At 38.9% G+C, this 19,829-nt stretch overlaps 1 protein-coding gene across 2 annotated transcripts in view; it reads right to left on the minus strand.

Moving 5' to 3' along the window:
* Nucleotides 1–3,646: 3,646 nt before the first annotated feature.
* The window catches only part of Acadl (acyl-CoA dehydrogenase long chain), a 36,961-nt gene continuing 20,778 nt past the window's right edge, over nt 3,647–19,829 (minus strand). The window contains exons 7-11 of one of the 2 annotated variants that reach the window (XM_023567037.2): nt 19,566–19,667; nt 18,087–18,200; nt 10,924–11,051; nt 8,605–8,691; nt 3,647–4,314 (exon numbers count right to left, since the gene is read on the minus strand). In XM_023567037.2, coding sequence (XP_023422805.2) covers nt 4,224–4,314; nt 8,605–8,691; nt 10,924–11,051; nt 18,087–18,200; nt 19,566–19,667 — 522 coding nt within the window. In that variant the 3' untranslated portion in view covers nt 3,647–4,223. Of the gene's footprint in view, nt 4,315–8,604; nt 8,692–10,923; nt 11,052–13,120; nt 14,139–14,943; nt 15,045–18,086; nt 18,201–19,565; nt 19,668–19,829 lie in introns of those variants that run through there. The other variant, XM_063237435.1, reaches the window with a different exon arrangement.

A 19,829-nucleotide genomic window follows, 5' to 3' on the forward strand; every position in this document is an offset into this window, starting at 1 on the left:
TGGTGCAGACATTTTAAAAGAACAACTTGGCAGTTTATTATACATAATTTGTCATGCTCCTTTTGTATGTGTATTGACCCAGAAATTTCCTTCCTGGGTATTTAACCTTGGCAAAATATTAAGAGAGAAGCTTAACTAACATGTACCTAAGCAAGTTAATAAATAAACTGTAGTACATCTATTTAGTGGAATATCACTTACCACCAAAAAAGGAATGAGCTACTTATTCATACAAAATGGATGAATCTTTAGTGCATTCTTTAAGATAAGACATTCTCATGAGTGCCTCCTTTTATGTCACTGTCTCGAAATGACAACACAGTAACAATGAGGACGAAGTAAGTTTGTACCAGGGGCTAAAGGTATGGGAAGGTGTGAATATAAAGGGCATGTATGGGAGTTTTGGCGTCTTGGAGATTTTTGCAGTTACGGAACTATAACCTGATGATACTTATCATTGTTTTATATATATAAAAAATATATGTATAAAGTTCTGAGAATAAAAGGGAGTCTTACTGCAAATATACAAAAAGGGGAAAATATGTGGAAAATATATGAATTTTCAAAATTTAAAAAGAGAAGAAGAAAAGAGGACTGCTTTAAGAGACTTTGGAGACAGTACAAGCAATGGAAATTTGTGGACTTTATTTAGGTCTTGAGTGGAACAAACTAGCCACAAAAGACATTTTTTAATACAATCAAATAAATTCAATACAAACCTAGAAATATATATTCAGCTAAGCTTTAGAAGAGTAAAATTTTTTCATCAGTTAGAAAATGTTATGAAATGTTTTATGCATATGAAATAGTATTAGGTCTGGGATTTGTTCCTAAATGCTGAATAAAAATAATGGGGGCAACAGACTGGTGGTGTGAGTTAGATCTAGAATGTCCCCCAAAGTCTCTTGTGCCCACTTTCGGAAGGCAATCACAGGAGTAATATGCTTATTGGTGGGGTGATCCATTGATGAGTTTGCTGGTGAGTGCTTTTTAAACTTCCTAGAATTTTATGAACTGAGTTCACCCAGGAACACTACAGTGAATATTACCAGGGCTTAAGACAGCAATTAGGAAATGCTGTGCTACAACCACTATGGAAATCATGGTGACTCCTCAAAACACTAAAACCAAAAATCCCATTTGACCTGGCTAATCCCCTCCTCGGTATCTTCCCCAAAAGTTAAAGACATCACACCACAGTGATGGATGCACACCATCTTTATAGCAGCACAATTCATAACAGCTAAATCTTAGAAATAGCCTGTATGTCCATTTATACACAAACAGATAAAGGAAATGTATTTACATACAGTGGAGTACTACACTCCTACAAAGGATAACCTTTAGTCACTTATAGAAAATGAATGTACCTTAAGGCTATAATGTTAAGGAAAATAACTCGACACAGAATTTTAAATATTTCATGGCTCCTTGTATATGAAAAACAATATATAAAGTATAAAATGAGACAGATAATAGAAAAAAATAAAAAGTTCAAGTACAATGTATCTAAAAGTGTACCTAACTTAGTATTTAATTGTCCAACATGTTTTATATATTTTTCGACCTCTATTAATCTGATTTTTAATTTTTAATTAGTTACATATATATGTAACTAACTTTAAATGTGCTGGCAAAATAAAGGGCAGGAAAGCCTAGGGATATAGCTCAGCAGCACAGTGCCTGCCTGGCAAGAGCAAGGTCATGAGTTTAATTCCTGGTACCAAAAAATGAAACAAAACAAAAACTTTAAAAAAAGGCAATTTCATCTCCATCATGACAATGCTGTGTCCCACATTCTACACCACCGGTGGAGCAATTTCTGTCAAGTAGAAACCTTACAGGGCATCCTCATCTACCTCATTCACTGGGTCTGGCACCATGTGCAAATAACCACAGCACAGAGCTGTTTTGAATCTACTCAGGACATTGGGCAGCCATGAACGTGTAACTAAAGATAGGAAAAGTAACTTCAAACTGCTTCAGAAGATAGGACAGGATGGGGGCTGGAGATTTAGCTCAGCGGCATAAGCACCTGCCTTGCAAGCAGGCAGTCGTGGGTTTGATCCCCGGTACCGATAAAAAGGAAAAAGACAAAAAAAAAAAAAGATAGGACAGGTACATGGGAAGTGAGGGGGAATATTTTGTGAGAATCAATGGCAGTTAAAAAATATAAACAAAAACCATAGTTTTAATACTGCATCCTTCATTTTAGCATCGTGCTATTCACTGTATCACTAGTATATGCAAAGAAAAAAACAATTACCAAAATATGCTACCAGCTTAAAAATTAACAATTTTTAAATATTTTAAATTTTAAAATCAAATATAATTTTCTCTTTTTAATGTTCAATGCTTTCTCTTATAATTAATAATTTGAAGTTCTTGTTTCTTAGGTTATTACTACTTGTTTACTCATTTATTTAAAGATAGTAAACAAAACAAAAAGAATAAAGCCAATCAAAACCAGGCAGTAAAACTGGTACCCAAGTTCATTTTTTTTTTTTCTTTTTCCTTTTTATTGGTACTGGGGATCGAACTCACAACTGCCTACTTGTAAGGCAGGCGCTTATGCCGCTGAGCTAAATCCCCAGCCCCATGGTACCCAAGTTCAAAGCAAGATACTAGGAAACCAACAATGGCTACGAAGTATATCTTGTTATTTTCACAATAATCCAGACCATCAGACATAGCAAAATCAAATCAAACAAAACAGAATAAAACCAATCAAAACAGAACACTGAGTAAAGCAAAACAAAACAGTAAGAACAATACTGGATTTCAAAAACAAGACAGAAGAGCTGGGCATGATGGCTCATGCCTGTAATCCCAGCACTTGGGAGGCTGAGATAGGAGGATCATTGCGAATTCAAGACCAGCCTGGGCTAAAAAGTGAGCTCAAGGCCAGCCTGAACTGCATAGCGAGACCCTGTCTCAAAAAGACAAAACAAAAAAACAAAAAAACAAAAACCAAGACAGAAAGGACCCCCCCCCCGAATTGATACATTGCATACTGTTATCCTCCCAATAGGTGCTCAGACCACCAGCCCCATGTCTGCAAAGTCAACTAAACAAGCAGTCAGTTGCTTTTGTACCTCAGTTGCTGTCAACTCAGCCTGTGCTCCGAACCAGCTGGCTGCTTGTGGAGGTGTGCTGGGGGGGGGGGGGCTAGTTCTTGATTCTCAGCCTGGAGCTTTTCGGCTTCTCTTGTCCTTGTTTGCCTGAGGTTTACTGGAAGGGCTAACTGGTTTCTTCTTGATGGGCTCCTCCAAGACCCAGCATGGCCTCTGCTGATTCACAGACGCACTTTCCCTATTCACTTAATGAGTTTTGCAAGATTTGTTTGCCATCATACTTTTAGACAGCCTTGCTTATAGAAGATACAAAATATTTGCGAAACTGATAAATTATCGTTACAAAATAAAACTTACTACTTTGATACCTATAGGCATTTTGAAATTTAAGGATGGATTATTTTTGTTTTCTCTTATAAAGTGGAATGAAAATAGGTTCAAAGCCCAAGTATCAGTGCTTAAGAGAAGCCAGCAAATTCTCCAACTGGAGTTAGGCAAAGGTTGAGTCCCGGGAATTTCAAGGCAGATGGTAGAAAGGATCATGGTTTTCCCAGAGACAGTCTGGACAGGTGTTTTTATTTTTAAAGAAGTTTTATTTTTAACTGACACACAACAACTATATATGTTGATAGCATCCAATGTATTTTGTTTCAAAAATAGGTTCATTGATTGCTTAAAAATAAGGCATAGAGTAGCAAGGTGTTACCAATGTCCTAGGGAATCTGGAGCAAAACACACATAGTTGAATGACTTTATATTATAAAGTACACTTACTTTTTCCTTTATAAGTTCATAGTCTATATTATTAATGCTTTTATAGCTTGACAATATAAAATTAATTCTGCTTGAATTCTAGGGACTTATATATAATTAATACTTTTTAGAAATTTTGAGGTAAATGAAATATTAAGGCTTATAGAATCAAAAAATCTTTGATTTTTATATAAAAATTAAAACTTTTATGAGAGAACCTGGTACTCTGGATTGAAACATTTCTTCTTCCACTGTGTTAACTTGATCTTGATTTCTGTCTCTATAGACAAAGCATGTAGAAACTCGGGCCTCGGTTCTTCTCCAGGTGATGCTGTTTTGAGTAGATTTCAAACCTGATTATGTATAATAGGATTCCGGGATGTGGGCAGAGGCCTGCTAGTCTCGGACGATATCTCTTGCGATCAGTTCCTTCATGATTTCATTGGTGCCACCATAGATTGGCTGAACTCGGGCATCCACGTAAGCTCTAGATAAATTTAAAGATAATTGAATTTATACAAATAAAAGATATCAAAAATTTTAAAGTTCATTTTACCAGGTAACTACTAACTATACATTTAATGAAATTCAAACTAAGAACGTTCTTCATAACTTATTTTCCCAGTATAACATTCACCTTAGGTTGATATATTTAAGGCACTGATAATTTATATAGGTTTTTTAGTTTGTTTAAAGAGATTACAAATTCAAAACTGAATTTATAATTGTTTTACCTGATTTAATTTTATAAAATCCAGCACATATGAAAGCATTCTGAAAAGTATATTTCAATTTTTGAAATACATGGAATGTCTTAATTACTTGTTATCTTTTAATATTTTCCCAGGAAGTTGAAATATACTGGTTTTAAAGAAAAAAACCAAGCCAGGCATGACTGTTGCATGCCTGTAATCCTAGCATTCAGGAGGCTGGGGCAGGAGGTCACTACAAGTTTGAGTGTCTGGGCTACAAAGTGAGTTCAAGAGCAGCCTGAACTGCATAGCAAAACCCTATCACAAAAGCAAAATAAAGAAATAACAAAACAAACCCCAAAACACACACATGAAAAACAAAAGATGAGAGAAATTATCTTCCATTATTCTTTTAGTTTCTATCACCATTATCATCATCAAAAATATAAACTGATGCTTTACCAAGTACTACTCCTATAAAAAAGTAAGTTATTTTTGGAAATGATTGATAATCACTCCACTGACCGATGGGGTTAAAATCCTAAGTGGCGGACTCCACTGTCCACAGAAGGACAGGCTGTCAGTTCACTTCTGACAGCCACAACAGGAACCACACCACTGCGCTGTTATTTTTACTTTTTTTTCATCTCAATTTAACCTCTCAGCTCCAGGATCAAAAAGATAAATACTATGAATATTTTGCATACAGAAGAACCCAGATCTAGAGAACTTACTAATTAATGGTTACCGTACCATCTACTGGTCACAAAACGGGTATTGGCAGACTGGAATAAGAATGTTAGGCACCCTAACTCTTTGGAAAGTATCATTTTTATGATGTCACAATCTTTCAATGACCTAGGCATCTGGGGCTAATTGTTGAGGTTTAGAATTTTCCAGCAGACAAAAATCAAAGGCTTTTTTTTCCAATTAAAATCTTCTGCTAATTACTTAACTTTTGAGACAAATGTGTCCACTCTCTAGGAACATGATCAATCTAGATTTAGATTTTCATATTCATCAGGGCACCTTGCAAAAAAACGGGCACTCAGTAAATATTTACTGACGTGACTTACTCTATTGCAAAGAAAATCTAGAACCTCAGAACTGATGCAAGTTTTAGAATGTAGGCACTTCTGTTTTCCTGTGTACTCCTTTCTGGACAGACTTTGATGTTTCCCTGAAAAGCGGGTGCTTGCACACTGCTTCCTGGCACGTTGGCCCACTTCAGCAATTCTGAGGCACTCAGACAGTTTCAGACGTCTTAAGTTTCTCCCCACAATAGAGAAACTCCAGTGGAGTATGTAAGACACAGATCAGCGCACCTTTTACAGGTTACTAATTAAACTAAAATTAATAAAGAATAGCAGCAGGAGAAATGTTTAACCACACTGCACTGAAGCTCTCCGTCTCAGGCTGCCTGTCCCCATATGACAGAGATGTTGCCGCCCTGCCCAGGCTTCAGCTTCATGGCTCCCAGTCCCACTCCGAAGCGTAAGACAAATAAACCCACTCGCTGGGTTTATTAACCAAAACATGGGTATAGGGGGACACAGTACCCTTTTTACCTACGAATCCAAGACTCAGCAATACATTACACGTGTCTAACAAGTACTGTAGCTTACTCTGGAGGAGGAGAAGCACAAACAGATGGATTTTCTTCTCATAAATCCAAGTCTGCCCGCTCTACCCACAAACTGCCTGGGGTGTTTAATCAGCTTACTTGAATTTAGGTGACTGTAAAAGTCCTTTTGCCTCTGGGGAGATAAACAGTGGTCTAGAAAAGATTTTTACAATCTTTGATCTAATCAGGTGGCCAAGAGGGTAATTACTATTCTTTATATGACACACAAATTTTTCAAACTGAAAACAAGGATTTTAAATAAGTCATCGGGTCTTTCTTGCTACTGATACAAAGGAAAGAACTCTGAGAAAACAGACCGAAGTTTACAGCACACTAATCTGACACGACTCAGACGCTGACTCCTCTGCACCTGCTGTGTCTTTCTTGGAACCTGAACTAAACTACACAAACACGAAACCACTCCATGACTACATTCCCAGCATGGTTATCACAACACAGTTAAGCAGGAAATATAAACATCTACTTCTATGTCACATTCTAAGCACTGTGAGTATTATCAATAAGATGATGAATATTCTGAATAACACATAAAAATGTACAGGAAAAATTCCAGTGATGATAAAGTTTGTGCTACCTCACCAGATATTTATTTCATGACTACACAGGACTTAAAGGAAGAGTCTGCTGGCTGGGTGTGGCTGCACAGTCCGAGACCTCAGTGCTGGGAGGCTGTGGGAAAAGGGTCACAGCTTCCAGCTCAGAGTGGGCAACTTAGGGACTTACTAAGAATTCATCTCGAAATAAAAATGAAAAGCACCGGGGATGTAGGTTTAATCTTTAGTACCACACACACACACAAATTGGCCTGAGGTCTATTCAAAGGACAAACTAGAGCCAAGTCCAAGAATTGACTAAACAAACCAAAAGGAATTACTCAGCTATTTCATGCCTACATTAGCAAAAGAAACGACCCTGGTGAATGCTGAGCTTTTACAAAGAGATGTAAATTATATCTAGTAAACTGAAGTCTTCCGAGTTACTGGTGACCTCAGAAAGTTGGCAAATTATATTTATGCTACAGCTTCTGTTCTCGAGATGCTAATAAAACATGTATTTTCCTTTGGAAAGATTACAAGCGTAGCTGTTTTTACATTACACTTGTAAAGCTGGTAATTTTAAAAGCATTAGTCAGTTTAAATACAAGCAGTTTGATAATTTATTTAAATCCTTTATATTAAGATAAAAATTAGCAAAAGTTTTTAGAAGCCCACAGCATTCCTATCCTCAAGTTCAGAATGAAGAGGGGCTTTTCTATGTCTACATCAAAGCTTTTGCTGAAAAATTTTATAAGCTGAAAATACCGTGAAGAAAGATAAAAGCAGTGTGGTGTGCCAGCTTTGAACAGCAACACTGGGAAGCCGAAGCAGGAAGATCTCAAGGTCCAGCTCAGACCGGGCAACCTGGTGGCTTCAGCAAAACCCTGACCCAAAACAAAACATTAAAAAGGGGCTGAGGCTCGACCTCAGTGCGAGCCCCTGGGTTTAATCCGCTGTAATGCCAAGAAAACAAAAGGGAAAAAGGAGGAAAAAGATCTTTTCTAAGGTGATGAGGAAATCTGCCATAAGGAAATGGAGATAAAAGACCAAAGAAGAAGGGAAGAGAAAACAATGGAAACACAGGAGAAGGAAGGAAGATGACGCTCCCTATGTACAAGCTGCTACTGTTTCAAGCTAACAACCTTCACATGTAATAAAGGGGTGCATTTAATTTCCTTTAATTTGAAGAGATGAAAATTCTATTTGGAAAAAACACTTTTCAGAGCAAAATAAATAATCCGGTATTTTAGGTATGCCACACCAGAACCTTCTAGAATGCAAATTCATTACTCTGTGTCACTGCTTCTGTGTGTTTGCTGGTAAACAGCTGCTGGGGCCTAGCGAGGAGGGAGACACCATCTACCGTGGGAGGCTGGGTTCAATCGCCAGCTCTACAGAAACAAAACAATGACAAAGAGTGGTACATGTTCTTCAAAGCCAGGCCAAGCTTCAAGTTTTGGTATAGTAGGCTCTTTAGCTTTTTAAAAAAATGACAATTCTGGTGGTGAGCTGATAAAAAATAAAGCTGCTTTCCATTTGCATAAACATATTCTGTAGTCAGCTAAAAAATACAAAAATAGAGGCTGTGCTTTTAGCTCAGCGGCATAAGCGCCTGCCTTATAAGCGTGTGGCTGTGAGTTCAGTCCCTGGTACCAAAAAAAACACAAGTTTGTGCTTTCTTTCCCTCTATACTTTTTTTTTGAGTCAGGCTGGTCTTGAATTCAATTTGTAACCCAGGTTGGTCTCAAACTCACAGTGATCCTCCTGTCTCAGCTTCCCGAGTGCTGGGATTACAGGTGTGCGCCCCAACTCAGCGTCTTTCCTTCTTTACTTGGTATGCAAAGTAAAGAAAATTTCTTCCCTTCACATCATGAAGAAGAGCGTAACAGAAGCAGAGGACTCACTTTGCAATGGGGTACTCCCACATGTATCCCCATCCTCCGTGGAGCTGTACACAGTCGTAGGCCACACTGTTTTGCAGCTCAGATGCCCTGGATGAGCAAAAGAAGAAGCAGGAAAGGGCAGTACACAGTAAGTAAGAGAAGATGCTTTATCATCAAGAGATTAGTTATTTATGATTGCTTAAATGCATATACTTATCAGATAATTCAACTAAACATATTAGAAAAGAAGCTAAAAATCACACATAAAATAAATTTCAAGAGAACTTTCACATAAACGAATACCTTCCTTCATTTTTATTTCTGGCTGCATGTTTCTTAAGGCTAGAAACAAAATGTAAAGACTCAGGGCTGGGGACTTAGCTCAGCAGCATAAGTACCTGCCTGTCATGAGTTCGGTCCCCGGGACCAAAAAAAAGTAAAAACTCAAGATGGTTCGGCTCTTTCTGGCTTGAAAAGGGTGCAGTGAAGACTGAATTAGGTCCAGCTTATTTAGGTTCTCTGTATGATCTAATTTACCAGTCGTCTAATTCTTTTTCTCCTTGTAATATGTCCTTTTCTTTCCAAACATGCTACTTTCTTCCTGAAGATTACAATTCAGAATTCCAAAACGCTGAAAAAAATGTGTAAGGTACTAATGTTCCATCAGTAAACTGAAGGCGAAAGGAAAGCCCAGGAGGGTGGCCCGATGAAGCGCATCTTCCTACCCAGGAAGCATTACGAAGTTATTTAGGGTTATTCTTCAGAGTGACACTGCAGAGGAGTCAGAGAAGTCTTCTGATCTGATCACAGCCATTCCCCTTGTTTTGCAGGACTGGGCTCACGCCCAGGACCTCGCACGTGCTGGCTGACAGCCTTGGCCCTCTGCTCACCCAGTGTTAACTTTATCTACAATTAAACCCGGGGTGGCAGGGATCTCACACACTTTCACATAAAAACATGTCTATCCAAAACTCTTCTATTTTCTTTTTTTTTTTTTTTTGTCTTTTTTGTTTTTACCGGTACCAGGGATCGAACTCACGACTGCCTGCTTGCAAGGCAGGCGCTTATGCCGCTGAGCTAAATCCCCAGCCCCAACTCTTCTATTTTCAGTAGTTGCAAACATAAAGCACAGACACATCTTTTCTATTTAAAGTAATTTTTGACGTAAGCTATAGGATAGGAAAAGGTTTTCTAAATAGACAAATCTCCAGCGAGCAGTAATACTTGGAGTTCCATGATTTTCTGTATCTGGCAAGTATTTTGGTGAAGTATTTAATGGGTTATAACAGGTTGCTTCCCCTGGCTTTTATGTCTATAAATGTGTTTTGCTCGAGGAACACGTCAATAACTATGCAAATTTCTCTTTCCCCAAAAAACCTACATTCTTCACACTTTTTCACCCTAATCAAAGTACCTGATATTAATGTAAAAAGTCTCCATTAAGAGTTGTGGTTCCTTGCAATTCCATGTTACCTTTCACACTGTCATATTTCTTGTTGTGTGATCATCACACAAAGCACTATTCTGCACATTTCCCTTATTTTACATTTGACTAAACTGAACCGAGTTAATGAATAATGATAGGAATTTTTTCAAGGTTACTTTTGGCCTAATGAGATGTAAGAATTTTTCAACAAAAGGAAACTAAATCTACTTGCACAACCTGATTTAAATTCTATGTTCTTGCATCTTAAAACACACAAAAGCTTATATGGGTCAATCAACCCATCTTTACCAACATGGTAAAGGTGGTAACCCATCTTTACCATGTTAATCATCTGTATTTCAAACAAAAGTGTTTCTAAACAGGGTATCTTTTCATTTAATAGAGCACTGCAACTTTTGATTGGATAGTCACTCATTCAGTAATTTTTTTCCTTAGATCTGAAAAACACCTTAAATGGGAACATCTTGGGTGACCTAATCATTTCACTGATTAGCAGAAAGCGTCCCTGGAAAGACAAAGTTTGCTTAGAGCTACTTAATGGAAGAACTGCTACCGCACAGTATTCCAAGACTCCTAGCATTTTGTGTTCTCTCTTGGGCTCACCATACTGAAACACTTCAGATAATCTGAAATTAAATGTTCTTTGAATGAACTAAGCAGTCATTCTACTTCAGTCTCTTAATATTTTATTTTCAACAGCAAGTTATGAATTAAATACTAACCTGAGTAACTTTTAACACATTGTAAATAGGCCTAGTGGGGCTTGTCAGCAGTTTAAAAAAGTTGATCCCTCCTTGCATTTTCATTAACATCCCCAAAACTGAGTGGAAACCTGGCAGAACCCCACAGCAGTCTGCGCGCACCCCGCATTTTAATTTCTGTCACAGGCCTACCAGTACTTGGCCATGGAAGCAGTGGCAGAGTCCAGACGTTTTGCTTCATGCAGCTGCAGACAGTTGTCCACAAAAGCTCTGGTCACACATATGTGTGTTTTTAACTCTGCTAGTTTATGCTGCACAGTCTAGTGTTTAAAGAAGAGGAAAGAAGAAAATGAGCTTGGCAAAAGTACGTATTTTGATTCAGCATTTCAAAAATTACATAATAAAAGACACTGAGAGCAAAATTAATGTGGGATTGCTGATTTCATCTTCCAAAATAAAGCATAAGTTGAATTAATCAGCTTAAATTAATAAATTAGCACCAAATAAATGTATTTCAGTGCTAAGGAAGCTTGCACTAAAAGATGCAGAAACTGGTAAATATCAAAACTAATCTCATGTTTTAGACTCTAAAGTTCAGATTAGCAAAGGAAACTGCTTGGAAAACAGCGTTACTAACACATGGGCACCATCTTGTGGTACAGTCCTTTACGTACAGCTGTGAGCCACACCTGTTTTGAGACCAAATCCTTGAAGAATTATTCCTTATTAATGGAATTAACTATGTTTCCCTATTCTACCTTTGTCTTAGAGCAAAATAATAAAATATCAAGCTAGATGGGCTACAGCACACCACTTGTTCATAAGTACATCTAAGTATCCATTATGCCAATGCATATTATCTGTAATATGAATAATGGAATCAAAGCCCTCAGGAGGTAAAAATCCAGTGTACCAGAATCTTTTGTACCCCCTCTCTAAACACTTTCTGTCACCCCTCTGAATAGTATGTATAGCATATTCTTTAAATGAATCTGAATAATCTGGAATTGTCAGTGTTAACATACTATGCACTCTTGGAAACTGAGAGCATCTTCAATTATTCCTGGCTGCTCTCTCTTTAATGAAGTTACTTCATTCTTGATTTTTTGCTTATATACCCCAAGCTTTTGTGTTGACACTGTTTTCTTTGGCATCCACTTGAACCTCTTTCAGGAAATTGGCTTGGACTTGAAATACTGGCATGCTGTACCTTGAGAGCCTCCAAAAGTACACTCTATTCTAGATGACTATTTAAGATCGAGGCCCAGGTATGACCAGCTGGTTGCTTTCATTATGGAAATTCACACAAAGAGTTCTAAACATTCTCCCGTGGCATTTGTAAGACACAGGTTACAGCAGCATACAGGGAAATCAGTGACAAACCTGGTGGGACAGTGAAACACAGCAGCTCAGCACATCCTGTGTCTGCACTACACTAATCCAAAGCCAGGACTGAGCTCTCGAGACGGTAGGGGAGCTAGATGTTCAGAGGATCCTCGGCCTATTTTTACACTACTGGTCACAAGAATTCTCAAGCCACAAGACTGAATCTTTCAGGATCACTGGTGTGGAGACAGTTTCCGTACTTTTTATTTCTGGAAAATTGCATGGGTATATAATGACCCAGGACCTGGTTAGATCTCCGTGTGTCATGTGGAGCAGCAGGTCTGAGGGACAGATTCTGTCCAGATGTTTCAACATCCCAACTCAGCTGGTTTAAAAACACACACACAAAACATCACCACCTGTCTTTCCCTTGGTTTTATCCCACTCTTCTAAAACCAGAATGTAACTGGCGCCTAAGGATCCCCCAACCACACCTCGGGAAGGCTGTTCCCAACACCTTCCCCCTCCTATGCACTGGCCTCTGAATCTGAACAGGCTGGGCCTCCTCAGCATCTTCATGGGCTTTTTTTTTTCTTCCTGGTACCAGGGATTGAACTCATAACTTCGTGTTTGCCAAGCAGGCACTTACGCCAATGAACTAAATCCCCAGCCCATGGCCTTCTGTTTGTTTGTTTTTGAATCAGGGTTTCAATGTGTAGCTCAGGTTAGAATGGAACTTGGCACTTATTCCATTCTGGCCTTGAACTTGTGGTTGTCCTGCCTCAGCCTCCCGACTACTGGGATCATACAGGGGTGCCACCACGCCCAGCCTTTTTTCACCTCCCATTCTTTCCCCTTAATTTCTACCCTTCAAGTTGCACAAAGTTTCCCTACTCCTACCTCACACATTGAGGTTTACTCATGGGGAATCTAAAGATGGAACAAGAAATAAAAAAAGAAGACAATCTTGTCTATAAATTGAGAACAGAAAGCGGGAATATCCTATGGAATCTCCTGAAACTGAGTTCTAAACCCATTCTGGGCTCAGTCCAGTGATACTTCATTTGGAAAATAAAGGAGAATCTGACAAAGCTCAAGACATTTTTGCCCACCAGAATGCCACATTTGAGAATTTACGTGTGAGAGAAGCCCGATTCTCTCACATGAGAACTATTCCCATGGGAGTGGTGGGAGATTCCAGAAGCTCAAGTTAAATTTCACACCAGGATGGAGTCACTTAAAACCTGGCATTCAGGGAGGTCCAGAGCTCTGAGAAAAATTAATGCCTCCAAGAGTACATAATTTACTCTCTGCAGATAAAGGGATTGCATATTTACATATTCTTGGCGCTGAGCTGAGCGCCACCTAACAGAAGCAGCCTGGCCTTTGCCCTTCACTGCAGACACTGCGCCGTGTGTCCTGAAGCCATCCTCTAGAGAATGGGAGCTAACAGCAGCACCACACAGCGTGAGGCAAGCGTTCCCGATGGATGATCAACAAGTTCACAGCAATATCTTCAGCAGTTACTAACATCTGCTAATCGGTACCACCGCACCTAGCACTTTAAAAATTCTTTTTAAGTTACTAAGACGACTGGATAGAGGCTCCTTCAGAGTTCACAGTAACAAATATCTCAGACTCTTAGAATCCGAAGACTCTGAGGGAGATTACCTGGCCCAGCAGTCATTTAAACAACACCATTAGCTGTACATACCCGATGCCTTCAGATGTAAATGGAAACAGATGAGCTGTGTTAGCTAATCTTTCAGTTAATTAAGAACTAGATACCCTTTATGCAGGCACACAAGGGAAAAGCACCCCCCCCCCATCCTCTGTGCCCTTAAAATCAAGAGCATGAACCACACAGGATATGACTAATCGGGACCTCGACTTAGAATAGTACATTCCATTTTTATTTCAGTACCCACTGAGTGAGCAAAAATATAGAAAGAAAAAAGGGCCATTTACTCAGACTTTTGGGCAACAAGACCCATGTGGTTAAGAATGTAGATTTTGGACTTAAGAATGTCTGTGTAGTTTTGATGAAGTTATGTAAATTTTCTTTGCTTCAACTTCCTTATCTGTAAAAAGAATACAATTTAATACTTACTTTTTATAGCTGTGAAGCAAAAAAGACATTTCATTTAGCATAAGTCAATAAATAATATTTCATTAGCAATTTTAATGTTTTATGGTCTATTCCAGGGGAAATCATGAGTAGATATAGCATCTACTGTCATTATAGAGAAATAAAAAATCTGTAGCTATTACTATTTCGGTATTATAGCCCTCCATTAAAAAAAATGTAAATTTTATGACCATATATGCAAATGGTCAGAAAGACCCAAAATGTTCAAAATTCAAGAACCAGATAAAGGGAACTGAAGAGCTGCACAGTGATAAAATGATGTGAGGCCAAGTAAACTGTGACTGACACGGGTCTTCTTTTCAGGTGAATAACTAGAACCAGAAAAGGAGCTGTAAGCATGTATCGGTCATTCATTATCTCCACGTATATTTCTAACTTGAAATAGGAACATTTGTTTCCAAAGACACTTACTTAATACAACAGAAAAATTGGAAGAAAAGCTCAGAAACTTCAGCACTTACTCCTATTTGAATATAGTAGTACTCAAACCTGTGTGAATAATAATAGTACATGAACCTGTGTGAACAAAATGCTACTGCCCCCTACCGAAAATTTAGTGAACTGCCTTTGCAGAAAGGCAATAAAATGACGTGAAAAACTGGATTGAAACTATTTGTTTTTTACTATGAAACTACAATACGCAGATACGGCCATGTGTTACATAACTATAGGGATATTCTGAGAAACATGCCATCAGACAATGTCATCGCTGTGCGATTGTCACAAAACATACTTACACAGACCCACATGGTACAGGTCAGCTGCTGTATTGTTAGCAATGAAGAGCCTTGGGAAACACAAGATGATGAGACTCTGCTGGCATGGGCAGCACACTGTTCTACAATAAGCATTTTTAAATAAGTAGGCGTATACCCCACTGGCCAAGTACAGTACTATGAATATATGAACAAATAGTGCTGCCATTTATTATCAACTATTATGCACCACACATAATCATACTTTTATATCACTGACGGTTTGTTTACACTGGTATTTCCACAGACACACCCATAATTCACTGGCTGTGTCAGTGGGTCACACTCACACGGCCGCTGATGGGAATATGTCGTACACGACTGTATTTTCAAAAAAGCTTTTTCTTTTATAAGAAAATAGTACATACAGCTCAATTTCCTGTTTCCTTCATGGTTATATGTCAAGCCACATGCTTTCTGAGCCATTCAGGCAACCCGAATAATATTATAGTTATTTTTGCTATATGTAGTATGAAATCCAAAAGCAGGAAATACACACTTCCAAAGGATGGAAATTATGTTTACTTAGCTGAACTTTTTACCGACTAAGTCCTATAGCCTTATTTTGTGAAATGTCTTAATAAACATTTTTGATTTGTAAATGGTAAGGATTGAATATCAGAGGCAAATGTTACTGATGCTGTTTCGCCTACAGAGGAGACAGTCACAGAGTGATACCCAGCGGTGTCACTTTCTGCAAACTGCCAGGAGCTTCCAGGTGGATTTCCCAGTCTTACCCATCAAATCAGCCCTGAACACAACCTCAACAGGCAACTAATAAGTATGTGCTCAGTGAAACAAAAAGGAGTAAGTATATCAGTATTTCTCATCAGGAGCCTACAGGCACTAGAATTTTGAATGAGATTAGCTGTAATGCAAAACTATCTCCGAATAATGAGACATTTAACAACACTCTCCTCTAAACAAAAGGTACACTTCCAGGTACTGCCCCTGCCCCCATCTTTGACATTTCTGGATACCTAGGGGCAGAGGGCCAGCATTGGGACCCACTGCCCATGACTCATAAACAAAAGGAAATACACAGTATAATATCCTGGCTCTAAGAAAACTAGATTAGCCAACTCCCCCTCCCCCACCCACTCTCTATTTCCTCCCACCCTGCCTCCCCAGCCTCCCCTGCTGGCTGAGGATTGGGTCCAAGGTAGCTGAGCCACATCCCTGGCCCTGGACCCCTTTTTCTGTTTTAACACAGTGTTGCTGAATTGCCCGTTAGCTCTTGTGCAATCCTGAGATTACCAGTGTGGATGTAAGCACATTTGTACTGTTTTCGTTTGCTTGCTTGATGCTACTGGAGATTGAGCCTAGGGTCTTCACAGCAAGCTGTAGCCCCAGCCCTTGTCTTTTTTACGTTTTGAGACATGGTGTAGTCTGCCAAGTTACTAGGCTGGAACTTTAGATGCTCCTGCTTTGGCCTTCCAGAGCACTAGGATTATAGGCACGTAGCACCATGCCTGGCTTGCTTGTTAAATTGTATGCTTGGACTGAGTGTGCGCCTCACTTTTACAGCTTTGGAATATATACATGAAGACGTGTTTTTCAGAATAGAGAAAAGTTAACCTGATGAATATATAGGTAGTAAGCAGTTTCCAAAAACACAGAAGACAAGGCCCATAGCAACAGCTAACTTTAATGAGGGCTTATTTTACTAGCCAATAGTCTAAGCACTTACTGTACCAAATCTCCACAGCAATCCTACGAGGCAGCTACTAATATTATTCATAAATACAATTTTATATACCAAGTGCATTTAAAAAATCTTACAGAGAGGAAAATATTTCTGAGATAACTTGCCTAGACTAGAGAAATTTCAGTAGCTAGGCTAGAATTTAAACCATGCTTAAACATAATCTCTGTGATGCTGCTCTTGAAACAATACCAATGTGTTTTACTTCTATCTTCACCTTCGCAAAATCTTTTAGTCAAAGTCACTGTGGTTGAAATTTTAAAAATGAAATACAATTCAAGGTCTCTGCTAGCCAGATGTTTCACCAATTTGATGACTGCAATGCTTATTCTTTTTTGTCTTTTTCATTTTTATTGGTACTGGGGATCGAACTCACGACTGCCTGCTTGCAAGGCAGGTGCTTATGCCGCTGAGCTAAATCCCTAGCCCCAATGCTTATTCTTTTAATGAGAAACTAGAGGGTCCGAAATTGGACTGGTGTATTTGTGATGATCACTACCCACCGAGTTCTTTCGCAATACCTTAAACTTCCTGGAGCGCCTGTAACCCTCCACGTCCTCTCTGTTTGCACAGGCTGTGTCTGTACTAGTAACGCTCAGACACAAAGCGTAGAAGATCCAACGGAGTTCACAGTCACTGCCCTAAGGGGCCCCAGCAGTGCAGTGCTAGCACGCTATGGTGCTTCTCTAGTTGGCTGAGTCTTTCTCTGGAAAAAGAGCATTTTGAACCTTCCACCCTCCCCTCAGATACCTCAGTGACTCTTTACTTTTTCGAGAACCAACTTTCCCTGTTGATACTTAAGGAAATCAGAGCTTTTTGACAAAAAATTTTGTGACCAACAGAGCTACATAGCAAAGAACCAAAGCAACTGATTCTCATCCTACACTCACAGTGTGTCCCGTACTGAGTCCTGTAAGCACTGCAGTGTGCTGCAATACTCCCATCAATCATGAGAACAAAAAATAACCTCGGCATCTCCTCTGACTCCTGCATCTACCCCTACTCTCCCTCCCCCCTCATTATCGTCTTTATTCTCAGCTCTCACTCATTGGTAGGCAAAAGTCAGCAAAGAGCCATGTGTCTTCACGATGTTTACTTCCTTTGCTGGGTCTGTCACTCCACACCAGCACAGGCACCACTGAAGCCACTCCCAGCTCCCTCCAATACTCTCCAGGTTTGCTTTCTTCTTCCTGATGCTCACGCTCAGGCATCTCTGCAGGCTCTTCCTTTTCTACTCCATCTGCAGATCTTGTAGAAATTCTCCATGGGACCTCTGATTTCATTTTCTGCTCTTTTTTCCTTAAGCATCTCATTCATGGATACCACACATCAAAATCATCCCCAATTTGCGTTTGCCCCAGCCCCGTTTCAGATGAGTGAACGGCTGTCTCCTAGTACTAACCCCTGAAGCCAAGCTTACCTGTATGTGTGCAATTGTTTTCCCAAAGGCTTTTCTCTGCTTTACGTAGTTCCTGGTTTCTTCAAACATGAATTCGCAGGCAGAAATTGCCAAATCAGCAATTAACAACCTTTCCTAAAACCCAAAAAATTAAGTCTTAAGCATTACTCTAATTACACAAACGATTGTCACACAATTTCAATTATAATACATCTTATAAGTAGTCTTTATAATGAACTCCTAAAATTTTTTTAACTCTTTAAAATAAAATACCCCCACAGAGATTTGAGATTCTGACCTACTTCAAAGAAAAATTCTTTAAAAAATTCTTTATTTTTATGAGACTATTACTATGTGTCATCCACATCGCTTTCTCTTCTTTCTACTCATGTATTAGTAAAGAAATTCCATAGCTGATGCTCTTTATTGATCTCTGTACTACACAACAATGTATCTGTACAAATAAGTATCTTCAAGAATGTAAGTTAAGGCTACTAGTGGAAAAGTAGTTTAGAATAAATCCATCATGCCGATGATTTTTATACTGTATTTCCACACCAGGTTCCCAGCCCTTTTCCCCAATTTCATATTTAGCTCATGCCAAGGCATTCACAAATGTATCCCTTCATGCTGGAACACAAAGCCCAATGATCTTTAGGCAACCATATTCAAAAAACAGGTGTGGGAGCTAGATTTCATGCTGGTAAAATTTTTTAGTTTGAACTTCACCCCTTTTTCCTTTTGAGCCAAAGTTATTTAAAATTACCAGATGTTTACAGTGATATTCCTCACACAGAGCTAAAAGTTCTTTGGCTTCTAGTTAATAGGAATCACAGAACTGAAAAAAATCTATTTTTCCCAGTTGTTTTATAGGTTTTGGTTGGATATCCCTGAGTTGTTTGACATGCATGGATTTACAAGGGCTGATCAATAAATAGTGTATATTTAAATTTAAAAATGATTACAGTTAATAAAAGACACACTGGCATTAACTCCCCTCAAACACTTCCCCTCTCTTCAGCCACACTTATCCTATCATTCTCACCACATTTTGAAGAAGTTCTGGAAGTGCTTTTTCATATCTTTCCAAGGTGTGATTAAAAAATGTAGTTAATGTTGCTTCCATGGTTTAGGGAAGAAAGACAAGCCCTGAAATGTAGTGTGTTCTCAGTCACCTTATTCCCCAGATCCTATTTGTTATGTGACTTCTAGATCTTCCTAGCAGTAAAAATGATCATGAAAGGTAAATCAGGATATCGTGGCAGCTTTGATAGTACAAATAAAGGCCTTCACAAAAAAGACTTCTAGAATATGCCAGAAAGTGGCCAAAAACAGGGGACAAGCATGTTCAAAGCACAGGGCAGGGGATACGCTGAAGGAGAGCAACAGCAATATACCTTTTACTGTAGTGGATGTTGAAAAATGTAAGCATTCACTGTGTTTTTCAATCGTACTTTGTACATGGTCCCGTATTATTCTACACTAGCGCTAATTTCTGACCTGTGGGAGCTCTTGCATGAGGTAATAGAAGCCTTTGTTCTCTTCTCCAAGGAGGGCACTTGCTGGCAATCGGACATCTTCAAAGAACAATTCTGCAGTATCCTACAAGGACATGCAAGTAGGTAAGACACACCCTGAGCTGGTCCCTGTTTCCCAATACCCCTATGTGGTAACTTTTATTATTTCCTTTCAAGAATTTTTACAAGGAACAAACTGGAAGCCATGCAGGAGTGGTCAGCAAGCATAGTAAATGCTAAGTCAGGG

The sequence above is a fragment of the Cavia porcellus genome, unplaced genomic scaffold (genome assembly GCF_034190915.1).
Source record: "Cavia porcellus strain 051 isolate PalLab524CR breed Dunkin Hartley unplaced genomic scaffold, mCavPor4.1 scaffold_26, whole genome shotgun sequence".
Lineage (NCBI taxonomy): Eukaryota > Metazoa > Chordata > Mammalia > Rodentia > Caviidae > Cavia > Cavia porcellus.